This window comes from Aricia agestis, chromosome 6 (genome assembly GCF_905147365.1).
Source record: "Aricia agestis chromosome 6, ilAriAges1.1, whole genome shotgun sequence".
NCBI lineage: Eukaryota > Metazoa > Arthropoda > Insecta > Lepidoptera > Lycaenidae > Aricia > Aricia agestis.
Genome location: NC_056411.1, coordinates 344907 through 370630, shown reverse-complemented (window position 1 = coordinate 370630; position 25724 = coordinate 344907). Strand labels below are relative to the sequence as shown.

At 37.7% G+C, this 25724-nt stretch overlaps 1 protein-coding gene across 1 annotated transcript in view; it reads left to right on the top strand.

Moving 5' to 3' along the window:
* LOC121728017 (homeobox protein orthopedia-like) overlaps positions 1 to 16900 on the top strand; it is a 40127-nt gene extending 23227 nt beyond the window's left edge. The window contains exons 5-8 of the mRNA XM_042116109.1: positions 14232 to 14397; positions 15297 to 15446; positions 15679 to 15777; positions 16245 to 16900. Coding sequence (XP_041972043.1) covers positions 14232 to 14397; positions 15297 to 15446; positions 15679 to 15777; positions 16245 to 16399 — 570 coding nt within the window. The 3' untranslated portion in view covers positions 16400 to 16900. The remainder of the gene's footprint in view (positions 1 to 14231; positions 14398 to 15296; positions 15447 to 15678; positions 15778 to 16244) is intronic.
* The last annotated feature ends 8824 nt before the right edge of the window (positions 16901 to 25724 follow it).

Sequence of the window (25724 nt, the reverse complement as noted above, 5' to 3'; positions counted from 1 at the left end):
ACTGCAACCATTGTGTTAAACAGGAATCTAATGTAGTGACACTAAAGTTAACGAAAACAAGTCCTTTGGGCCCATGGGAGAATGATGCTATGAGGGAGGCTCAAGAAACAGATGACGACCTTCGGCACATCATCACATGGAAGAAACGGCGTGATGAAAAACCAATCTGGAGTGAGGTAGCACCCACTGGCGCTGTCACTAAGGCGTACTGGGCGCAATGGGACAGTCTGATTCTTCAAAACGGAATACTTTACCGGAAATGGGAGAAGACCAACGGCAGAGAGTTCCATCTTCAGATAGTTGTCCCAAGAACGAGAGTACCGGATGTTCTCCGTGAAATGCATGATGGCGTATCAGGAGGTCATCTAGGAGTAAAGAGAACGTTAACGAAAGTGCGAGAACGATTCTACTGGTTGCATTGTCGAGACGATGTACAGGATTGGTGCCGCAAATGCACTACTTGCGCTGCAGTGAAGGGACCACAGACAAGGAGCCGTGGGAGCCTGCGCTTGTATAACGTTGGCGCACCGTGGGAACGAATCGCAGTTGACGTAGCTGGGCCATTTCCTGTAACGGAATCAGGAAACAAGTATTTCATGGTTGTCATGGATTACCTCACCAAATGGCCCGAAGTGTTCGCCATACCAAACCAGGAAGCTACAACAGTTGCTTCTAAGCTAGTCGAAGAAGTAATATCTCGCTTTGGTGTGCCTCTAGAAATCCATTCCGATCAGGGCAGGAATTTCGAATCGCAGGTCTTCCAGGAAGTGTGCAGAATTTTGGGAATGCATAAAACGAGGACCACCGCGTACCATCCACAGTCTGATGGAATGGTTGAGAGATTTAACCAGACCCTTGAGAGGCATTTGGCGAAATTGGTAGATGACAAACAAAAGGACTGGGACAAGTATATACCGCTCTTCCTTCTGTCGTACCGTACCGCCGAGCATGAGAGCATAAAAGCTACCCCGGCGTATGTCAATTACGGTAGAAAACTGCGAGTATCAGTAGACCTCTTGACAGGAGGATCACCGGAAGAACCAAAGACCGTACCAGATTATGTCTGCGATTTAAGGGAAAAGATGCGCTATATACACGCCATGGTTCGGGAAAATGGGTTACAGTCAAGTGAGAACATGAAGACCAGATACGACCGGAAATCGAATACAAGCGGCTTCGAAGAAGGGTCACTGGTGTGGCTGCATAACCCAACTCGCCGAAAAGGCAAATCTCCAAAGTTGCAGACCAAGTGGGACGGCCCATACAAAGTGGTTACCCGATTGAACGATGTGACTTACAGGATTCAAAAGCAACCAAGAGGGACATTCAAAGTGGTACACATAGACCGTCTGGCGCGATACCATGGCAGTAACAATGATGCTCGGGACGAGCATCTCTAAGAGGGGAGTAGTGTTACGGTACATGGTATACGGACACGTGGTGCGCAAGTACATACTCGAACCTTCTAAAAAGGTCCAATGTTTGTTTACGTGTTTACCCTTTATTTGTTAGCGTGTTTGAATTTAGACCTTATGACTGAGTCCATAAGGTCTAAATTAAATTCAACTTACTGCACTTATCGCAAGGACGGCAGTTTTATTGTGGCACATGCCCGAGCCTACTAGAAATTTCCCACGGTTGTTTACTTGTTTACGTAAAATCGGGAAATTTCTGGAATTCGTCTCGCCATATAAAAAGATCCGCAGGCAGTCCCGGCAAGTCAGTTTGGTTCGAGCGATCATCAACGCGATTTCGGAGTGAACACAAGTGATCAATAGTGAGTGAACCAGTGAAACCTGCGACTTGGCTACGACCTAGGACAGTGATAGTGCTTAGTGATTGGACCTAGTGATTAGTGTTTGGACTTAGTGCTAAGTGTTGTGACCTAGTGTTTAGTGCAGTGTTAATAAAGTCTTCAAGAGAGTCACCAGGTCTTTCTCTCCAAATCTTCGAACCCTAGCACGTAACAATACAATACATTATCCAAAATGTATTGAGAAGCAACAGTTAGAATACCAATTTCTTTAAACTTTTCTCTCAGAGATTCAAAAGCTGACATTTTATAAATTGAGCGTATAGCTCGCTTCTGCAGCACAAAAATTGTATTGATGTCGGCAGCGTTTCCCCATAAAAGGATACCATAAGACATTCTGCTGTGAAAATAACTAAAATAAACTAGTCTTGCCGTGTCTTCATCAGAAATTTCCCTAATTTTTCTGACTGCATATGCTGCAGAACTGAGCTTACCTGCAATATGAGGACCCCACTGTAATTTACTATCTAATGTAATGCCTAAGAATATAGTGGAGTCCACCAAATTCATTTTCTCATCATTTAATAGTAAATTGGTTTGAACTTGCCTAACATTGGGCAAAGTAAATTTTAAACATTTGGTTTTCTTAGAGTTTAAAAGTAAGTTATTAACATTAAACCAATGTACTATTTTTGAGAGAGCACTATTTACCTCGTCGTAATTTGACTGCCGTCGCTTCACTTTAAAAATAAGTGAAGTGTCATCAGCAAAAAGTACTATCTCATTATCCTTAACTAGATAAGGTAAGTCATTAATGTAGATGAGAAAAAGAAATGGTCCTAAAATGGATCCCTGTGGTACACCTAATTCTATTTTGGTCCCATTGGATCTTTTACTATTAACTTCAACCCTTTGAGTCCTATTTTTGAGGTAAGAAGTCAAAAGGCTGAGTGCTGAGTCCCTTATGCCATAGTGGTGCAATTTTTTGACTAAAGTAGCATGCTCGACACAGTCAAATGCCTTAGAGAGGTCACAAAAAATACCTAAGGCATCCTGTGACTCCTCCCAAGCTTCAAATATGCTACAAAGAAGACCTATACCAGCATCCGTTGTGGAACGACCCTTAGTAAAACCGTATTGGTTATTGTGTAATAAATTATTTAAATTAAAATGTAACAGTAATTGCTGTAAAATAATTTTTTCAAATATTTTACTAAGAGTCGGTAAAATCGAAATAGGCCGGTAATTAGTCGGATCTGATTTAATTCCCGCTTTAAATAAAGGTACGACCTTACTGTGCTTCATTAAGTCAGGAAAAACACCACTCTTAATGCAGTCATTGAAAATTATTGCCAGATGAGGAGCTATGATGTCAATTATCGATTTAATAATTTTTGTAGACATGCCCCAGAGATCAGTAGTATTTTTAATATTCAACAATTTAAAGGTATCAATAATATCTCTAGGGCTAATTTCCCTAAACTTGAAATTGACATCACATTCCTTTACATTGTCTCTGAGTAGCTTTTCAGCAGCTTCTGGTGAGGAATTTAGATTTTTTGTAGTTGAGACCGGAATGTCAGCAAAAAACTTTTCAAAAACCGTCGCAACTTCGAGATTATTTGTAATCTTTTTATTTTCAAAGTATAATTCAAAATCAGTGTTACGACAGGTGACGTTTCCAGTCTCACCAGATATAACCTTCCATGTAGTTTTGATTTTATTTTTAGAATTTTTAATTTTATTTTCGATATATAGAGCCTTAGCAGCTTTACAAACTTTTCTGAAGGTTTTAGAATAATTTTTAACATATGCTTTAAATGATTCACTACTGTTGCTACACCTCTCATCATATAATTCATATAATCTTTGCCTACTTATTTTAATTCCTTTAGTTGCCCATTCAATAAATCTGGTTTTTTTATTATCGTTTCTAACTGTTTTAGAAGTAAATACTGTATTAAATTGTGTTCTTATTACCTTAAACAAATTATTAAAAGCTTCATCTGAGCTATTTGATCTACCCAATGACTGAATATTTGAATTTAATTTACTTCTAAATTGCTCAATACGTTTTGTAGTCACAGGAACAAACACAAGATTATCCTTTACGTTATTATCGCAATTGACATTAAATGATGCTAACTGTCCACAGTGATCAGAGCTTAACTTATTAATTATTTCTTTTTTATCGGGAATGAGATTTGTAAATATGTTATCAATACAAGTAGCTGTGGTCTCACAGACTCTTGTAGGTTCATGAAACAAATTGCAAAGGTTATATGATTTAAATAAAGATGTAAATCTAACAGTTGTGGAATTTAAATCCAATAAATTAATATTAAAGTCTCCACATATAATAACCCTTTTGTTAGATGCACATATTTTTGACAGTATTTGTTCCATAGTTTGTTCAAAGGTATCAAATAACCCTGAAGGAGGCCTGTATACACCCACAATAATAAGATGACTTAGCTCTATGCAAGCTACTTCAATTGTTCGTTCAATAGAGAGACTCACAATATCTTTACGTTCCTTAAATTTTAAATTATTTCTAATTAATATTAAAGAGCCGCCTCTAATGGCATTTTCTCTACTGAACGAACTAGCTATCTGGTGGTTATTGAAATTGAAAGTGAGTTCATATTGTCTGAACCAGTGTTCAGATATACAAATAATATCAATGTTAAATTCCTTTAAAAATAACTCAATTTCAAGTTCTTTACCTACCATACCTTGTAAATTTTGATGCACCAGATTAATCAAATTACATTTATTCTTACTTAATATATTTGAGTCTAACAAATTATTGGTAGGATTTTCAATACTAAATTTATTTCCGCAAGAGATGTCCTCCATTGTCTTATTATCTAATTTAAATAAATATTTGGAACATATTCCAATTCGTTAATATTATGACTAGTATAATTCTGCTCAATAGAAGCAGTAGTCTCTGAAGCCAAACACTTGGCTTGTTTAAAATCTAAAAAGTTAAATAGCAACCTGGCTATTCGTCTTTTATAAAAATTAGATGAGAAGTACTTATCTCTTGTCATGGTGGATAACTTAAAATCTAAATTATTAATGTCTACAACCTGACATTGCTTATGTGAGTCATTTAAAATGATACAATTATTATTTACAGCAGTATACATTAGGCTGTTCAGTTGATACCTAGAATAGTTTTCTTTATTATATCTCTTTGGCAACATTTGTATATAGGGAAAAGTAAACAAGATAACATTATTAATATTTTCAATAATAAATAATTTATCTAGAAATTCGGTCATTTGTTTTTTGTTTAATTTTCCCTTCCTCCCAACTAAAACTATTAATGTTGTATTCGGACAATAAGTCATAGCCAAAGCCCTGCACATTATTTCACTATAAGTAGCTCCAGGCATACAGAAATTGGAAAATGATTGTCCAATACACATCCTATTTAAATAAATACCTAAGTCCTTACCTAATTCATCACTGAACAAAGCAATTTGTGGGCATTCAGTATGTACCTTCTGCCTGGAACATATATCAGTTATACTATTCAAAACAGAATGATTTACTTTGTCTGAGGAACCGTTGACTCTCAATAAAGAGTAAACCCGTTCCTCATTATAACGAGTCACTTCAAGTAAATCATTCATCGCTGATATATGCCTCTGCGTTTCTTGTTGTGACAAAGCATATTTTCTGTTTAAATTATCCAAAGAGTCGAGAAGTATCGAAATTTCTTGCTGTAGGTTACATACATCAGCCTCATAGTTACATTTTATTTGCTCTATGTCAAAATTACACTTTAGTAAGTTATTATTCAAGAGTTTGTTTTCATTTATAACTTTTGATAAATTATTTAAACATTTTTTATTTTTCTTTGAAAGTTTACAATAATTTTTAATACACTTTTTGATTTTAATATATTTCTTTAATTTCCTCTTACTATTCAATGTACATATTGGTAAGGTATCATCACTAGTTAAATCAATTGTAGAAATGTTTTGACAAGATTTAGTGTTAGAAGCAGAGTTGCTTTTATCACAAATAAGCTCATTATATAAGATTTGGGTTTGGGTGGAATTTTGAGCATGAATTTGTTCTTCTAGTTTTAAGATGTAGTCTTCGGCATTACTCAGCTTGATTTTGAGGTTAGCCGAGGTCTTGAGAAAGTCTTCATATTCCTCTCTGCATTGGTCAAAGCCGTCAACAATATTCTGTAACTCAATGTTTTTCTTAAGAATGTCTCTTGTTGCTAAATGATCTATCATCTAGCAACAAGAGAATGCATTAGCATCTAATTGTTTTTCTATGCTAGTGTCAGAGCGCCATATGTAGTGTTGTCTGTCCGAGATATCCCGGGGAATCCCGAGGCGGGGTCCCGGGGAATCCCGCGGGACGGTTAATTGTTTTTGCATGTAGCTGTCACTCCGCGACCGCGACCGCCGCGTGCAAGTTTTGTTTCAATGTAAAGCATACACAATTTTTTGTTATTTATAATAAATAATTTCATTTGTAAAGTAGCAAGTGTAGGAATATATTCCTGTATATGTAAAATTTAAATCATTTTTAAGTTCACTACGTTATATTTATACATATAAATAAAATTGGAGTGTCTTTTTGTAATATTGAAATAACCGTTTTTCACTAAATGCATATGAATATTTAGACGGTACAGACACCAAAATAACAATTTTTAGAATTTTTGTCTGTCTGTATGTCTGTCTGTTTGTTCCGGCTAATCTCCAAATTGGCTGGACCGATTTTGACGGGACTTATATTGGCAGATAGCTGATGTAATAAGGAGGAACTTAGGCTACTTTTTAACTGACTTCCAAAAAAGAGGAGGATATTTATTACTTTTTTATGTTTTACCTATGTATTTTAGTGGTAATAGAAAAACGTGATTTATGAAAATGCCAACTGTCTAGCTAGCGCGGTTCTCGAGATACAGCCTGGAGACGGACATATTACAGACACGCAGCTGCTGTCCTTGTAATAGAGTAGAACATTTTCTGTCTTTCGCGGACGAAGTCGCGGGTAACAGCTAGTTTTAAAATATAATGCAAATACGGTTTTCGAATATATTAGGAAATAATGTAAAATAACGTAGTTTAATGGATTGCCATTATTTATTGGAATAGGTCTATTTCAATAAATCGATTAGGTTTTACAGCCCTACTTCACTTCGATTCAGAAACCGAGTCAGCGAGAAAAGTCTGCTAGAGACCTTTCTCTGCCCATGCCATATTTAATTGAAAATATAATTTAACACTAATAAATAAACCTGCAAAAAAGAAAAGTAAGGAACAAATTTTCTATATATATAAAACTCAAAGGTGACTGACTGATTGACATAGTGATCTATCAACGCACAGCCCAAACCACTGGATGGATCGGGCTGAAATTTGGCATGCAGGTAGATGTTATAACGTAGGCATCCGCTAAGAAATTCCAACCCCAAGGGGTTCAAATAGGGGATGAAAGTTTGTATATAATAATACTTCTTAACGCGGGCGAAGCCGCGGGCAAAAGCTCGTTAATAATAATATTGCAGTCTAAAAGTTCGAACAGCAATACTGAGATTCACAGGGAAGTGACGTCGAATTTTCAATTTAAAATCACAGCGTATCACGATATTACTGTTTCTGCCCGACGTCTGCACTCGGCCGGAAGAGGGGTGATGAGGGGGTAAGAGGGAGAGAGGGGTGCTCTAATGAAAAGTTTCTGAGGTATTCAATTTGAGCGGCACCGAGCGTTCGCGAAGTGTAGAGGTCGCTCGCAGCTCGCAGCTAGCTACTCGTAGTAGAGACGCGACACTTTTCCGTTCCGGGATTCCCCGTTATTATTTCGTGCGTCGTTGTCTGTGAGGAAGTAACTGTTTTACTTTATTAATTTTATTTTAATTTAAAAATAAGTGCGCAAGTTAATTGATATTAAATTTTAAACTCTAGCTTCCTTACTACACAACACTACAAACTACAGTTTTCCCGCATCTACGCGTTCTGATTTTGTACGTGTACGTGTCCTCTTGTCGAATTTTACGTGATTTTCCTACCTTAGATATAATAGGTATTTTATGCTAACATTTACATTCTGTCATCTATACTATAATCCATACTAATATTATAAATGCGAAAGTGTGTCTGTCTGTCTGTCCGTCTATCTGTCTGTTACCTCTTCACGCTCAAACCCCTGAACCGATTTTGCTGAAATTTGGCATGAAGATACTTTGAGACCCGGAAAAGGACATAAGATACTTTTTATCCCGGAAAAATGTACGGTTCCTGCGCGATAAACGAATTTTGGCGCAACGGAGTTGCGGCAACATCCAGTAATATTATAAATGCTAGTGTGTATATCGGTCTGTTACCTCACTAAACATATTTTGCTGTTTGGTTATATAATTTGAGTCTCGAAAAAGTACATAGGATACTTTTTATCCCGGAAAAATGTACGGTTCCCGCGCGATAAACTAGTTTTAGAGCAATGGAGTTACGCGCGTCATCTAGTGGCATAATATTTAAGTCTTAACTTTACATATGGTAAATACTCGTACCAATATAACATGCATACTAAACACATGAGCACAAACGTGCATTATATCGAGCACTCTTGACTAATTCTGCCCTTTGTGCTCCTCTATCTGTATGTTGTATATATCTCTATGTTCTCTACATGCATTCCAGCGTCGACATATTCCGCATATTGTTATAGGGATGTCACTCGTCACATTAATTCTATTGTCGATGTCGACATTATGTCGAAATCATTTTCGCTTAATAGAAATCAGCCGGTGACCGTATTTTACATATGATATTGGATGTACCGTAACTTCTTGGTAGAAATTCATGTTTATGTTTACACTTTTAATGCATTTGTTCCACTTTTATTAATTTATTTGACAATTATGTTTCGCATGTTTCGATAAAATCATCATTAGGTGTAGAACATACCTATTTTACATTGATTTAGTTATAATTAAATATAATAACATAACGTTTGAATATAATTTAAATGATATAAAACCATTTGTGTCAGACTTTTAGATTTCAAAAATAATTAATTAGTTTCCTTTTTAATAAAGTAATAGTATAATGTTATAATTTCAACTGTAAGTAGTCTTTCTATCTGTGAGCATAATGGCTTCGGGCGCCGGCGTAGGCGGAGTATATACAAGTACCTACAGGCTACATAGCAGGTTCACGTCCCGGAAATAAATTGAACGCAACCCGTGCTTAGGGATGGACGGTTAGACGATTATCGACACTTCACTTTAACTGGATAAATTATATTCATTACATTTTGTTTTTTTGGCAGTTAATGAAGATAAAAAAATTATAGGATATAGTAATATAATAAAGTGAAATGATTTGTTTGTTTGCTGGCATCGATAAGCACCGAAGTATCAGGATCGATACAAATTTTCGGAATATCATTGTAATCAAAATCTATTTAATCGAAAATTTCATTGTTAAAATAACAAACATTAAATGAACAAGATTAAAATTGTTGTAATATTTCATACATAGCTTTATTTTCCTTTAATGTGGGCTCTATGTTTCATAGCACTGCGTTTCTTAACCAATACGAGATTGCATGCCCGATCGGGTAAACTGTTGACCAACAAATCTGTAACACCTAAGTAACGTAGTTTGTAAGCAGTAAATATTTCTTTATCTTTGTCTTAGAAACTACACTCTGGACTAAAGTGAATTCCTAGTTTCTCGGTTACATTTATCGGGTAAAAACCAGGGATTTTAAGTTATTTTCATCGATAACATAATATACAATGTGACAACCCTAGAGCGTAGTCTACGCTTGCGCGCTATGTATCGAGCGGCGCGGCGCTGCACTATGTACTGTCATGTACAGCGATCGAGCTGCCTATACCTAGTATAATATTATAGTACAATATCATTTTACAAATATGTATGCTGCATTATTATCGTATTTCCGATATTGAATATTAAACTCTAGCTGATGTCCGTGACTTCATCCGCGTCAACAAAGATTTTTCCCTTTTTTCCGCATTTTCCAATGATTCTTCGCTTCTATTAGTGACAGCGTGATATAATTTAGCCAAAAGCCTTCCTCGATAAATGGACTATGCAACACAAAAAGGTTTTTCTATTCCAACCAGTAGTTCCTGAGATTGGCGCGTTCCAAAAAAACACATTCTTTAGCTTTTATAGATTACAAAATACTCTTACAGAGAAATTCTTCGATGTGAAAATCAGAAAGATTTTTTAAAATACAATATGCAAATAGAAAATCTACATCCGTTTACATAATTTGCGACCATTGACCTCTCTGTTGGTCGAACCAATTCTCAACTCCACATTTTTACACATCCATAGCAGCTTTGTTTCTACTATTTGGACTACCAAATAGAGAGCACTTTGTTTCTATTGAGCTTTCTCCCCCTTTTCCCCTCTTCAAGGGGGGCAAAGAGGGGAGGGGAGCGAGTGATGCGAGGTAGTAACAGTTAGCTACCGTGAGCGGTGTGTTTGTGCTGAATATTAGCGTGTGAAGGACAAGATATAGGCGGTAGCGGGTGTCGACACGTTTATAGTGTATTCAGTGTTATTACACCTCTGATATGACCTTTATATCAGTGACATACGGATTCATGAAATAGCCGAGATAATGTCTTGGCATTGATGACGTCATTACGATGCTTGCATGTACATTCCAGTGGTGCGTCAGGTTAATATAGTGTAAAGATATACATCCCGGGATGTAATGTACATGAATGTGACCGTGTTGTACTGTTATATGTTTAAAATTGTAATTTTCCATATTTTTAGTAAAAGATGGCCCCGTGCGAGTTTGTTACGCCGCGCCGGTTGTTCTCGCCGGGTTAGTTCCCGAGCCGGTGGTAGGCACCGTAGCAGACCGTAGTATCGACGTTCGGTAAAGTTTTTGTAAAAAAATTACTCCGAATAAAAATATTTTTGATTTTGATTGCAGGCGTGACAAAAAATTTGGAGGAAGTGTGCACTACACAAGTTACAAGTATTCAGCGGAAATGCCTCTATGCTGATACATACAAATATTTTGTTTAATAAATACAAAACTCGGTGGCCCGTTGCATCTTGTCACCATGCTAACCGTCCAACACGTTTTACATCTCACTAGTCACAACTATCACATGAGGTCGCGCCCGCCCCCGCCCCCGCTGCCGCCCATCACTGACGGCGGCTGCGCGCGCGCACGACGGACAAATACGGGGCGCGGCGCTAACTCGCGGCGCACGACCGCGCTAATGGCGGACCTGGTCGTGGTGCTGACTCAGGCGGGAGGTGGCTTTGATCATCAAATGTTTGACTATCGACCTCTTAAGGCCCAAATACACAGGGAGGCCGATATTTTATTATCGTTCTTGTCGGACTGATCGCAAGCCGACGCCGGACTTATTTTGTACTATCAGAGAAGTTGATTCCTGGGCAGATGGCAGACCTAAGTAATTTGGTCGCGTTAAGTAAAACCCAGCCGACCGATCACAGCTAACATTGAATTGACTTCAGCCGACCGCATGACGTAGATCCGTCAACTGCCTAGGAATCAATTTCCTCGATGGTACATTTTATGCGCCGGAAAAAATGAACAAGGAAATGTGATAGAGTCCATTCGGTTCGAGCGGTGATTCTTATGTAACTATTCGTAATTTTAGTTTAACAGAGTATATTGCTAAATTAAAATTAGGAATAGTTATGTAAGGGTGTACATTGACGAGACAATATTATTATGTATTCAATCGTAGGCCGGTCAATATATCAAATATATGTATCTAAAATATATTTACGTCCTTTTCAATGCTAGCCAGCCTCGTTTGAATTGAATCACGTTAGGAAGTCTTCCAATGCACAATATTTAAAAGAAGAAAAAGAAAAGCCGGAGATGTCAGCATTGTAAAATGATAGGTGGACGCCTATTAACACCTCCATCGTGGGTTTTGCAGACACAATAAATGTTCAATTGTTATGTGGCAGCCGGGCGGCTGCCGCTTGGGGATTGATGGGTTAAAACCTAGTATTTAACATCGACTTTTCTTATGTTGAGCACCAATATTGAAATTATAATTGTGTTATTTGAAGTTTTACTGTTCTAAATATCTCTCTCACTCTATGTTCAGTTTATTTAGGGTCAGTTCAGTTTATTATGTGTTCAGTGTATCAGTTTTTTCAGTGAGGGTCTCAATTCGTAACTGTCAATTTCAAGATGATTTAAAACAGCTATGACCAATAATTGGAAGCGTATAAAAATGTGTCTTATAACACAAGTCGTCATACTCAGTATTCATTATAAGGCGCCCTTTCTCAAATCCAATTTGGCAACTCTCAAATTAAATAAAATGAACCTCGCAATGGCGGGCGAGCCGGCTGAAAGTCGGAGAACTAATAAAGACTTAGCGGAATTGTCAAAGTTTAATTTCACTTGCAAAGGCAACGCCAAGTATTCGAGGATTTTCTATTCGCTCCTTTAATTAACGTATAGCTGTATTATATTCTGTGAGTATAGACGTATAAGAACAATTTGGTAATGAAAACTTTCTAACCTGAAAGATGGTGCACACTTGACGCAGTCTTGGGATCTGCCTTATTATCTGCCTTCCACAGTGCGTTTTTCGCGTAACTTTCTGCCGCGCACTGTAAAACTCTGGAATGAACTGTCAACAGCAGTATTTCCGGACCGATACGACCTGCAAACCTTACAGAAAAGAGCGTATTCCCTCTTAAAAGGCTGGCAACGCACCTGCAGCTCTTCTGATGTTGCGAGTGTCCATGGGCGACGGTAGTTGCTTACCATCAGGTGACCCGTTTGCTCGTTTGCCCCCTTATTTAATAAAAAAAAAGTGCCAGATAGACTATCCACAACTTATTTGACAGATTCTCCATACTCTATCTGTCAAGTTAAGTGGTGGATAGCCTATCCGGTACTCATCAGGAAGTGGTGACAGCTTACACCTTATGACAGTTGTGTCGTTCCTTACACAGTTTAGTTTATCATATTAAAGTGTGCACATCTTTATTACGAATGACGTATTACGCTATAGTTCGTCATAAGGTTTGTCTCTGACTCTCAAATCCAAAAAAGTAATAAAAAGTAAATGCCTAAATACATAATATTTTTATAGGCATTTTTGAATAATATGTGGTTAAAACTTTTTAACCTCTCTGCCTAAAGTACAACATTCAGGCTCCTAAAAGCGAACGAAATCGGGACAAGCAACTTACTTGATTCCTTATATTATGCTATCTTTAATATCATTAATATCGAGCTTAAGATAAAATTGTTATTTAATCGATGTATCAACGTTTAAAAGTGATGGCACATTATCGTGACGTTTATACGAGTGCTTAACAGCGATAGTCGTTATGCTGCTCCTGAACATAAAGTTAACTATTATCATGTCATAACCGTTTGATGGCCAGCAACTTCATGAAAGATCGTAAAATAATATTTTACGCGCCCACTAGCGAGTACGAGACCCGAAAACTGCGAAATCTTTCGCCGTTGGGAGGCGATTATCCTAAAGACCTCGATCGGGTGATGTTTGACAAATGATAGTAGATTTGGCGCAAATCGTTCGTCATCAAACTAAGAGTTATTGATTCCCGGGCAAGTCCGTAATCCCGGGATATCCCGGATCCCGCGCCCCCGGGACCGCTGGGGCTAACCCGCCGCCGCCCGTCGATTTACTAAAGTATTGCTTTTACCCCTTCCTCGTAAAACTTTTACGAAAAAACGTTTTTATAAATAAATGTTTGTGTGTTAAATATAGTTTAAAGGTATAATTGAAAAACCAATGCATCGGTAGAAAAATCTATAAAAGTTCAACTTTAAGCAAAACATTATTATTATGCGGTTTCTCATCAAACATCTAAACTCTAATTTTTTTTTAAAGTTGAACATCGCAGCCACGTGGACAGAATTAAAAATGTAGCCCGTGAAATATTGTTTACGCGTGAGCGGGGGAAGACAGCAAAATAAAAGCCTCCGCGATCTATAAATAATAGAGTTTGTCTCTGACACTTGCCAAATTAGTAGCGCGCTCTCTCTCGCACGCTTGCTGACTCGCTCGTACGTAGAGACAATAGTAGACTAGATGCAATTCCCATTGAGTTCTTATTTGTACTGTCGAACCACTGAATAAATATCTAGCGCAATGCAGGAAATAATATGATATTGATATTATGCTTTTTTATTGTTCTGATAAGCAGCCTCATTTGCATGCCGAAATCATAAATGACATAATAATAATAGACGAAATAGTTAACGCCGTAACAAAAATAATCTATTAGTGAAAAATGAAAATGCTACTGAAAATCACATTAACCAAATTGAGATACTATAAGGCTGTTAAGAGTTATGTTATATAAATATATATGTATTTAGATAGATCCTCACACAGTCACTTCCTATGTTTAATGTAAAACTGTTTCTGCCTGCAAAATTTACATCATCGTATATTTTTCCGCAGGTGTGGTTCCAGAACCGTCGCGCGAAGTGGAAGAAGCGCAAGAAGAGCACGAACGTGTTCCGGTCGCCGGGCGCGCTGCTGCCGTCGCACGGTCTGCCGCCGTTCGGTGCCGGCGACGTCTGCGGCCCCGGCGTCTTCGCCGACCGACCCTGGTCTATGCCCGCCGGTGAGTCCGGGAATATCCTGGAAATCCCGGGATTGGGACGGCTTTAGAATTTTTAAGTAAATACGAAATCTAGACTGCTCACGATACGAAGTCTGGGCATACGGACCGCATGTTGCAGTTGAGACCGACTGCAAGATGCGGTTGCTGCACGGAGATGTGATGTTTCCATACTAAATTCATATCCCCAATACACGGACCGCTCGAGCATTTCTTGAGCGGTCGGAGCAGTCGCTCTGCGGTCGAGTTTTGCCGTGCGGTCGAACAACAAAGGTTATGTAATATGGTCGACTGCATGATGTGGTCGTGTTGCAGTCGTATACGACTTCAACGCCAACACCTCTAGAGCAACTTGCGGTCCGTCTATGGACAGTGTTACTTCACGAATACGACAACTACATGTCGTTAAACTTAAGTTGCTATTTATAAGATATGATTTTATCGTTTAAGTATTTATGAGGACGTACCGAAAACAGACGGAACTACGTATTAATAGTTTGTCTGCTGTTTAATCATTTCAGCTATTAAATACCCGTCTATCGTACACGTAGAAATTCGAGCGTGGTTGTAAATGGATTTTCGTAATAAAAGAGACAATGTACTATCAAAGAAGTTGATTCCTAGACAGAAAGTGGACCTACGTAATTTGGTTGTGTTAATTTTTTATTTTTATAACGACCCATCCGACCAATCACAGTTTGAATTCACATAAGCCGACCACAATATGGCGTAGGTCCGTCACCTGCCTAGGAATAATTTTCCTCGATGGTACTAATTTTATGTGGTCCGAAGACGATCAAAGTGCGATTGCATTTTCTTGCCATCTTTAAAAAACGGTCTAAGTTCGAATTTCATGCACTTCTATTCTAGCACCAAACATTATCTAACTGTTTACCCGGCAGGTCTGGGTCAGCTGTCGCAGGGCGGGGTGGGCATGGGCGGGTTCGGCGCGGGCTCGCTGCCGCAGTTGGCCGCCGACCTCAACCCCGCGCTGCCCATCAGCTCCGTCGCCTCGCAGCCCTACCAGTCCCACTACCCGCTCAACTCGCTCGGTGAGTGTCACACACTGCTTCATTTTGCATAACCATGTTTGCGAAATAGCACCATACCGTAACTGTAATAACTTCCGTGAAATGCGGTCTGCATTGCATCCGTTCAGTCGGAGGTTTCTCTTTGGGATTGCTATCTTCTTACGAACCCGTAGTACCTACGCACAAAACTTCGTAGTACGAGAAGCTTCTACTTCTTTATATTTTTCCTAGTAACTCTAACATGGTGTTTCAGGTGACACGATGATGTCGTACTGCAACAACATGAGCGGCGTGGAGGGCTCCCCCACCCCGCCGCACGGGCCCTGCGCCGCCGCCGCCTCGCCCGCCTCCGGTTAGTAACTATTGCCTACTTCTATAGGATGGAAAGGAAATGGTAGCAACATTGGGAGAGCTATCTTCCTTGAGAGAGAATATAACATTTCTGTTAGGGAAACGCAAGGGTAGAGACTCACCCTTAAACTTGTGAATCAGTGATTCTCAAGTTTATACTGATTCTCAAGTTTATGATTCTGAATCACACTTGCATCTAGTTCTAGAAGCCTCTTGCCAATGACCTCATTGCTTTGTTCAAACCTACGCGACCAGCCGACAAAGCATTAATCTTGTTAGTACGCCCTATACTAGTTTTAGCAGGTAGGTATAACTGCACCAATCTTCAGTCGCAATACTGATATCTGAAATCCAATGATGTCTACCTCCGACAACAACCACAAAAGCCTAGCTGAGGCTTTTGTGGCCTAGCTGTGGGTTTCTCAGTAGGTATGCAGTTCCAGACGATTAAAATAATCTTAATTTCAGTGAGTGAGGGCGGGTGCGGGGGCGGCGGTGAGGGGGAGGAGGAGGCGTGGCGCGGGCACAGCATCGCCGCGCTCCGGCGCCGTGCGTCCGAGCTGTCCGCCGCCATCCCGCCCTACCTGCAGCTCAACTACGACGCCCACAGCCCCGTCTACTGACCGCACCATGTGCCATAGTGGCACAGAGCCGAGCGCCCGTGCCAGACCCCCGCGGACAGCCAGCGCCCCTAGTGACAAATATCTGCAACATATAGCGCCTCTAGTGGCAGAGCCCTGCAACTGTACACAGCCTGCGCCTCTAATGGCAAATCCCTGCAACCATAGGTAGCTGCGGCACTGGTGACAAATATCTGTGACAACGTATAGATAACGATTTTTGCAACTACAGATCGGGTGCGCACCTGCCCTCTACGACAGTAGCGGAAATTATAAATATTTAAGACATTAAATATCTGTCACAAAGTATATAAGTAGCGCGACTAGTGAGAAATATGCGATATGCAGCGCCTTTTATATACATTTGGTGACACCAACTTTTCCTCTCTAGTTTCAAGAGCAAAACGTGCTGCGATGTGCAAGATTTTGTAAACTACCCACATTTAAAGTAATTTTCTAAATTGAAATGGACGTTGAAGGCAACATTGAATCAGACAATTTCGATAATTCCCGGGTTTAAGGTCAAAGTGCAGCCGGGAACATCGGCGCCGCTACATCAGTGTTAAGTATATTACATTATTATACAATTATGTATTTTCACCGAGTCACATGTCGTAGGGTCGGTGAACATACAGACGGAAGTATCGTTAGTGAAAACTTGAGCTATAATGAAATTAAATGTATACGCGTTCGTACAATAATAAATTAGGTATAGATTTATAAGATATTTATTAAGTAACGGTAAAGAGCTATGGCGTTAGCCGATATTGGTGTATTTACTACGAGTTCTAGCCGTCTAGCGTAAGTCTTCGAACATTCCAAATCTAGGTTATTCATTTAGGTAGGACCTAGTACCCATACTTAAAAAACAAAGGATTATTGTCTCTAAGCACTCTGCAGAGGCGCAGACATATTATACCTTATTATTATAAAGTTTCAATCAAATTTTTTTAAACATTGATATTACTTTAAAAGATTTTTGTAGTAGTCACAGTTCGAATGTTAAAAATAAATATTACTATTATACTTTTGAGTTCCATTAAAATAATTTAATTTATGAAAAATTTAAGTTCCAGTGGTTTATGGTTCCTATGAGTTTTGGGCGCCAGAGAAATTCATTAGTATCTTCAGTCTCGGTTCTTTTTTATCAAATACTTATCAATCAAAAACAATGTTGATCGAATTGGGAATTTTGAACCTGTTTTCGGTGCCCAGACTGTGAAAACACTGAAATATTACTAACATAACAGAGTATACCAGTAGACAGTACCATAATAATAATTCTTAAGATTTTCAGATTGAGCCTGTAAGAAATAAAATTTTAACCTGCTTAACTAATAATAATTTATGATTTTGTTGCTATGTATGTAAAATAGATAAGTATTTTATAATGTATAAATATTATTATAAAAAAAATTACTTAAGCATTTATTTTATTCACATTTTTTACCTCAAATTTAATTTTATTAAAGTACCCACGATATATTATTATCTATCAAGTATGCCTTTATTTTTTGCGTTGTTATAGGGTTAATTTAATTATCAAAAGTAATTCAAAATAATTTTAAATCTGTGAATGTTAATAAATTAACACTAAAGTCGTCTTCATACATAAAGTATAATCCGTATAAAGTTAATGGTACTTATTTAAAAGAGCCAAATTAAAACATAGCGATATTGTCCCTGGTATTTAATATAGCATTTAAGGTGTATTAATTATAAGTATATTATGTAACCTTTTTATTTTGAGCGTGCATCTTTTAGGCATTAAATTAAAGTTTTATAGAGTCAGAGAAATTTTTAATCGAGGAACTTTTCGTTACAATAAGCTATTCTTCTTTAAATGCGGTGAATGCGCGCTCAATGTAAGATCGCGAGGTGTAAATAATGTGTGTGCTGTGCCTGTGCTTGGCGCCATAAGTATTGTAAAAATGTTGTATCAAGTAAGTAAAGGACTGAGTAAGTTCGTTCTGTATGTGTATAGCCTATGTGTAGTACAACAGCTAGTGTAAGTATTACGTACAATAAAATAGACAATGTTCTTACGAGTGTTTCATTTCATCCCATGCTTTTTGGTACTCCATCAATCAATCGTCAGAAAGTACAAAGTAAATACATAGTAAAAGGAGGGGAAGTAAGTTATCTTCATACAAAGGCACCGCGCGCGGCTTGTATGTGTGCGCCATAGTATCAATGCGTCGCCACGTACGGCACACAACAAAATCTCGGCCAGTTTTAGAGGCTTGTGGCATCATTTTGAAGTCGGTACCAGATAGCTGAATCTTCAGTTCTCTGACAGAATATTTGAAACTTTTGGAACTGGCACCGACTTCAAAATTATGAAGATTGAGTACAGAAATAGTTGAGGTTTAGCCGAATTCGGAAAAAGGCACTATTAGATAGGAGAAATTATTTAATACTTTTTAGTTCATATTATAAGGATATTATATAATATTGTTTTTACCTTGGAAGTCGGTTTTAATTTTTTGTTAAAAATAATAATTTCACTCTTTTTAGTTACCTACTAACCATCGCGTATATTTAAAGACGCTATCACAAAAATGATTACAAAAATTAGCAGGTCAGTACGAATATCGACGTTAAGGATATTAAAGTAACGTTCAATATCAGCGCGCCTTGTACAGTGGCGGTTACGACGCTCGCCGCGTACTTGATAGGGCGAAAATGTATGAAGAAATTTGAGAGCGTTTCTTATCTTTCTTATAAATGGCAATGTTATTTATTTTTATATAAAATATTTAGCCATTCGTACAGGGGACTAAATAAGCAACAATTTTTTTGTATATTTATTTTCCTTAGTTCAGTGTATTTAGCTATAATGATTAATAGTACCTAGAGGCTACAACCTAATCAAACACCATTTTTTTTAATCTTTTGCAATTATTGTAATGGTTAAAACGTATTTATGTGAAAATTTTGTATGCGGCAAAAAAAAATTATGGTGTAGACGTGGAGATGAATATATAATCTTTCATTTGAAACCAAAATATCCTCGCAGTGAAATGGTACCTGAAAATTGCTGATATTTGTGAAAAAATGTGATAGCGTCCTTAATATTCTACGTACCTTAATTCTTATTACAATTTGTTAAGAGTCACATGTGCTCACAAATATCAGGTAGATAATTTTAAACACTACATTAAAAAAAATCGAAGTGAACAGTAAACACGTGCTAGCCGCTAGGTAATTTAACAATTATTATTGTACAGTATAAACTTGCATAGGAATTCGATCTGTATAATATGTATCAAAATCGTGTGATTGTGTTTCTTATTCCTATTACGATGTAGATTAGCTATGTCCAGTGACCACACTGTGCACTTTCATCTTCAATTTTCGTCATCTTCTTTCATTCAACTTTTTTCATTCAAAAAAATCCTTTATAATTATTTTATATGCACTTTAATAATTGATAATAAAATTAAAATTAAATAAAATTTAAGAGGGCTCCCATACAAAAACACAAATTTTAGCCTTCCCATCGTGCGCGAGTCCGACTCGCACTTGGCCGATTCTTAAAAATAATACATAATATATCAGAGAAGAGTCAAAATAACAAGTAACGAGGTGTTTTGTCTTCTATTACTTTTAGCCTGGGAAAATTAATAATTCATGTAGTTTTGAAAGTTGGTACAGTTGAACTATAGAAATAGCACTAGAAGTAGTATATTCATCTGGACACCTTTAGGAACCTAATGGTGTCCAGATTTATATGTATACTTACTAAAAGTCCCCGAGGGTGAGACACGAGCCGGCGGTGGGGGAGGGGAGGAAAGGTCTCTTTTTCAAGGTTTTTGCTTGTGACTCGAAAATTATTTTTAATATCCTTTTAGTGACTTCTACATTATATTTAATTTACTAATAAATAAAAAATATGACCCTTAAAAATCGCAAAAAATGAGTGCCCCGCTAATTGACCGACTATAAAACAATTTAAGATAAAATAAAAACGTAGAGGTATAGACTCACTGTTCCTGAAGGTACTTAAATATAAATAAAATTAGATTTCTCTATTTTGAAGGACGAATCAGGGGACTACATTACGCCGATTTTCTGTATCTGTCTCTTCCTTCAAAGTTGATCCTATCTAATTTTATTCTTTCTAAATATCTTCGGAAGATTGAGTCTATGCCTCTACCTTTTTATTTTATCGTAAACATTTTTCAAATTTATTTTATGGGGTACGGGGCATTCATTTTTTGCAATTTTTAAAGGTCATATTTTTTATTGATTAGTCAATTTAGAAAAATCGAACGTAGCTTTAACAGGTCATAATATTGTATAAAAATCATTTGTCTAAACACATTGTCCAGGGAGTAAATTGGGAATACCCTTTTAATACTTACTCTGTATTTCCTAACATGGGCGTACCGAGGGGGGGGGGGCAAGGGGGGGGGGGGCAGCCCCCCCCCTGGATATGATGTTGACGTCCCTACTAAGTATATTAGCCAGTGTAGTACTAAGTGTAGTAGCCAGTTGCAACCAAAATAAAACTAGCCACTACTATACTTTTCCCAATTCTTGACTATGCTGACGTTTGCTACTGTGATCTAAACGAAAATCTTCTCTCTTCCCTTCAACGCCTTCAAAATTTGTGCATCCGTTTTATATTTGGCCTTCGCAAATTTGATCATGTGTCTGAATACCGGTCTCAGCTCAAGTGCCTTCCGATCAAGATGCGTCGAAATTCTCACGTCCTGCACTTACTTTACAATAATATCCTTTTTAATCCCTCAACTCCTGCCTACCTAAAATCAAATTTCAATTTTCTAGGTCATGGCAATCCTATTCTTCGCTCTGCAAAGAAACTTACGCTTGCCTTCCCTTCCCATGAAACTTAGTTCTATGATTCTTCTTTCACCATCTCCGCTATTCGTCTCTGGAACTCTTTACCTGATTGTATACAAAGCTCTGAATCCATAAATATCTTTAAGAAACGTGTCAAGAAACACTACTTAGACCTATTTCCTTTAATATGAAAATTTTGGTGTTAGTACTAATATTTATTAATTACTTATCATAAAATTCTTATCTCCTGTAATTTTTTCATATTTTTGCCTTATTATATCTATGTAAAGTATAAGTAGTTTATTTTATCTCATATTAAGTATTGTAAGTAATAGTTTTATACTATTGTTTTTTCAATTATTTTATATTGACGGTTGCCTGGTAGAAACCGCTTACAGCGGTAAGGCCGCCAATTTGCACATTTTTATAAATTTGTAAATTTTATTGTAATTGTATTGTCATTGTTTTATGTATCTTTTGTTGTGTTCTTCATTTTGTATGTTACCTTATGTGCAAATAAAGAATTTATAAATAAATATATTATCCAGTACTTTTATCAATAAAAATTAAAAATTAAGAAAACGAATTTTTGCCATTTGTTTGCAATACAATATTTTTACAACTAAAAATTATTAATTTTTTATTCTTTATAAACACCTAGCTTATGAAAAATCTGATTTGCCCCCCCCTGGCCCAGAACCTGGGTAATTTGCCCCCCCTAGCACCAGAACCTGGGTAATTTGCCCCCCCCCCCCCCCCTCCCTCCCGGCCCAGAACCTGGGTACGCCCATGTTTCCTAAAGTAATGATCGTACAGTAAAAATATTTAGACGTAATTTATAGGAAATATAGGAAATTAAATGTAGAAGTCTCTAAAGAGATATTCAGTATAAATAATTTTCGAGTCACAAGCGAAAACCTTGAAAAAGAGACCTTTTCCCCCCTCCCCCACCGCCGGCTCGTGTCCCACCCTCGGGACTTTCAAAACTACATGAATTATTCGGTCTGATCGACGATTTTGAAAGTAATTTTCTTAGACTATTTATTGAAATATATTTTTTTATAAAATATGATCCCCGCGCCGTGATGACACTTTTATAAAAAAATCTGTATTGTAGCGCCATCTACTATTAACTACCAGTACTTATGAAGATACTAAAAATTACTAACAGGTGGCGCAATATGAGTTGTGATATAGGAAATAGTACGTACTCCATAACATAGATGGCGTTTTATGCCATTACTCATAGTTGGAACTTTGAAACTGTTTGATCAATTATTATTCCATTGTACCGCATGATTATTCGTTGTTTAGTAGTTATGTAGTTGATACATTAGAAATAATTAGAAGTAACAAGTGTAAACGATTGTAAAATGTCCATCAAGTCACAAAAATCATTGAACGACGAGTGTTCCGAGATATTCGAGAAAAGTTATTCTGTGAAAAGTGGCTCAGTGGAAAGTTTATCCTTGTAAGTTACAAGTTTTGATAGTAACTATAGCTTGACCGGTGTAAAGTCGACCCTCGAAGCATACTCGTAGCATACTAAATGTATGCTACGAGTATGCTACGAGGGTCAACTTTACAGCGGTCAAGCTTTACCCACATGTAGGTATTGTATTGTACTCATATACTAACTGCCACACTTAGAGATATTTAATTAATTATTAAAATTCAATTTTAATACAGAGTTTCACATATAATTTTATGGAATTATGTCAAAATCTTCATTAATTAATAATTACAGTAAGACTTAAGTAAGTAATAATTAAGATTCGTCTCAGAGTGAGGCAGTAAGTACTTATACGTCTCAGAGTGAGGCAGTAAGTACTTATACGTCTCAGAGTGAGGCAGTAAGTACTTATACAAAAAGTGAGAAAAAAAATTAGGTTAATAAATACAATGCGTTAACTGTGATCCTTTCTACAATTTTCTACAATTTCAGCTCAGACGATGAAGACAGTCTGTCTACTGAGCTCCTGCAGCAGCTAACGCCGAGTGTGATGTGCAAGCTGAGGAAATACTTCAAGAAGGCCAAACCCAACGCCAATGGGATCGACAAGTACGTACCCAAGGACGTTGAAATAATAGCTATTATTTTAACGTCCTTGTACGTACCTACCTAAGCATTAATTTCAATAAAATTTTTGGCGTTTCCTGTCGCTTTCTCCGATAAAATTAAAGTACAAGTTAAAAAATGTTTGTCTTTGCCCCAATGGAGTTACATACAATAATAAGTGGACGGAAAAAAATCATTTTGGATTTAAGATGTATGGGAAATCAATAGAATAGGCAATATGGCTAAATAAAAACGTTGGTAATTACTACCTGCCGAGCAGAACCTATACTAAGCTATGGATGTGTTGCAGCCGACTGGTTTAAATAGCCGTTCAATCAAACAGCTAGCTCTTTGACTGAACAACGCCATTCAATCACACGTCTAGCTTTTAGATTGAATATTTAAGTCGCTCAAAACGTTCAATACTACAGCTGATTCAAAAGCCGCCGTCTAATTGAAGTAGTTCAGCGCGCACCGCTGCGGCGCTAGGTGCGTTTTATTTACAACTAACTGTTACCCGCGACTTCGTCCGCGTCGTCAAAATGTGATAAGTTAGATACCAAAGACAGATCTACTCTATTACAAAGACAGCAGCAGCCTGTCTGTATGTTCGTCTCAAAGCTGCATCTCAAGAACCGCGCTAGCTAGATAGCTGGCATTTTCATAAACTACGTTTTCTATTGCCACTAAAACTTCATTATAAAGAAAGTAACGTAAATATTTGAAGAAAGCTTCCATACAATCAATGCCTTTATTCACGGATTTTTATGCACTTTTCACAATTTCACTTTTAAACGTGGGAGAGCCATGCTTCGGCACGAATGGGCCGGCTCGACCGGAGAAATACCACGTTCTCACAGAAAACCGGCGTGAAACAGCGCTTGCGCTGTGTTTCGCCGAGTGAGTCAGTTTACCGGAGGCCCAATTCCCTTCCCTTTCCTCCCCTATTCCCATCCCTACCCTCCCCTATTACCCTATTCCCTCTTAAAAGGCCGGCAACGCACCTGCAGCTCTTCTGATGCTGCGAGTGTCCATGGGCGACGGAAGTTGCTTTCCATCAGGTGACCCGTTTGCTCGTTTGCCCCCTTATTTCATAAAACCGGCGTGAAACAGCGCTTGCGCTGTGTTTCGCCGAGTGAGTGAGTTTACCGGAGGCCCAATCCCCTACCCTATTCCCTTTCCTACCCTCCCCTATTCCCTTCCCTTCCCTACCATCCCCTATTACCCTATTCCCTCTTAAAAGGCCGGCAACGCACATGCAGCTCTTCTGATGCTGCGAGTGTCCATGGGCGACGGAAGTTGCTTTCCATCAGGTGACCCGTTTGCTCGTTTGCCCCCTTATTTCATAAAAAAAAAAAGTCGACATGATGATTCCTAGGGAGGTTCAGGCATATAATTTGTCAAGTTTCTAATGTCCATTTTAGTAAAAAATATTAACATTTGTCAGAGGTGTTGGGAAAAATTAAGCCATGTTTTGACGAAAACGCTGCCTAAGCCCTATGAGATGTGACATAACAAAATAATATAGGGAGGAAATATTCCCCTTTTCTAGATCTACAAAAAAACGCTCCCTATAGAATATTATTTCTTTCCTTGTAGGTGAACTTGCTATGCTTATTATAGATTTCAGAAAATTGGTTATTGTATTAATGCAGTAAATTGCACATAGAACTTACGCTGCCGTTGAACTTAGCTGGTACCGACTAAAAAAATATGAAGATTGATCAAAGACATAGTTGAGGTGTCTATGTGTGTCCCAAAAAAGATCCTGGACTCAGGAGTTCCAATCAGATCACCACTTTCGTAAGCATGGTACCAAATTCAGGTTATACCCCATACAGCAACAATTTAACAAAAGAATTTTAAAAATCAGTCAACAAACGGAGGAATAATAATAAAAGCACGCGTTTTGAAGTAAAAGACTATGAGAAATACCGTTAATAAGGTCATAATGTGACGATGCATGTCATAATTATAGTGATGATGATGATGAATAATATAATTGATACATCATATTAGGTAATATGCTTTTAGTTGTTGAAACAACACCGAAATTCCCGAACATATTATATCAGTCTATAAGTATTCAATAGTTTTAAACAGCACCTTCGGAACCAGGGTATACTTCAGTGCAAATTCCTATTTTTTGGTAGTGTATGCTTGAAGTCCTTCTGAAAAAATTCAAATCACGCTATGTTTCCATATAAATTTCAAGGAGTCCCTTCGATTTCTCATGGATTACATCATCAGATCACCACTTTTATGAATATGGTATCTAATTTGGACCATATCTTATGCAACAACAGAATAATTTTGAAAATCGGTCCACAAACGGCGGAGTAAAATACATAGGTAAAACATAAAAAAAGAAAAAATATCCTCCTCCTTTTTGGAAGTCGGTTAAAAAGTAGCCTAAGTTACTCCTTGTTACATCAGCTATCTGCCAATAAAAGTCCCGTT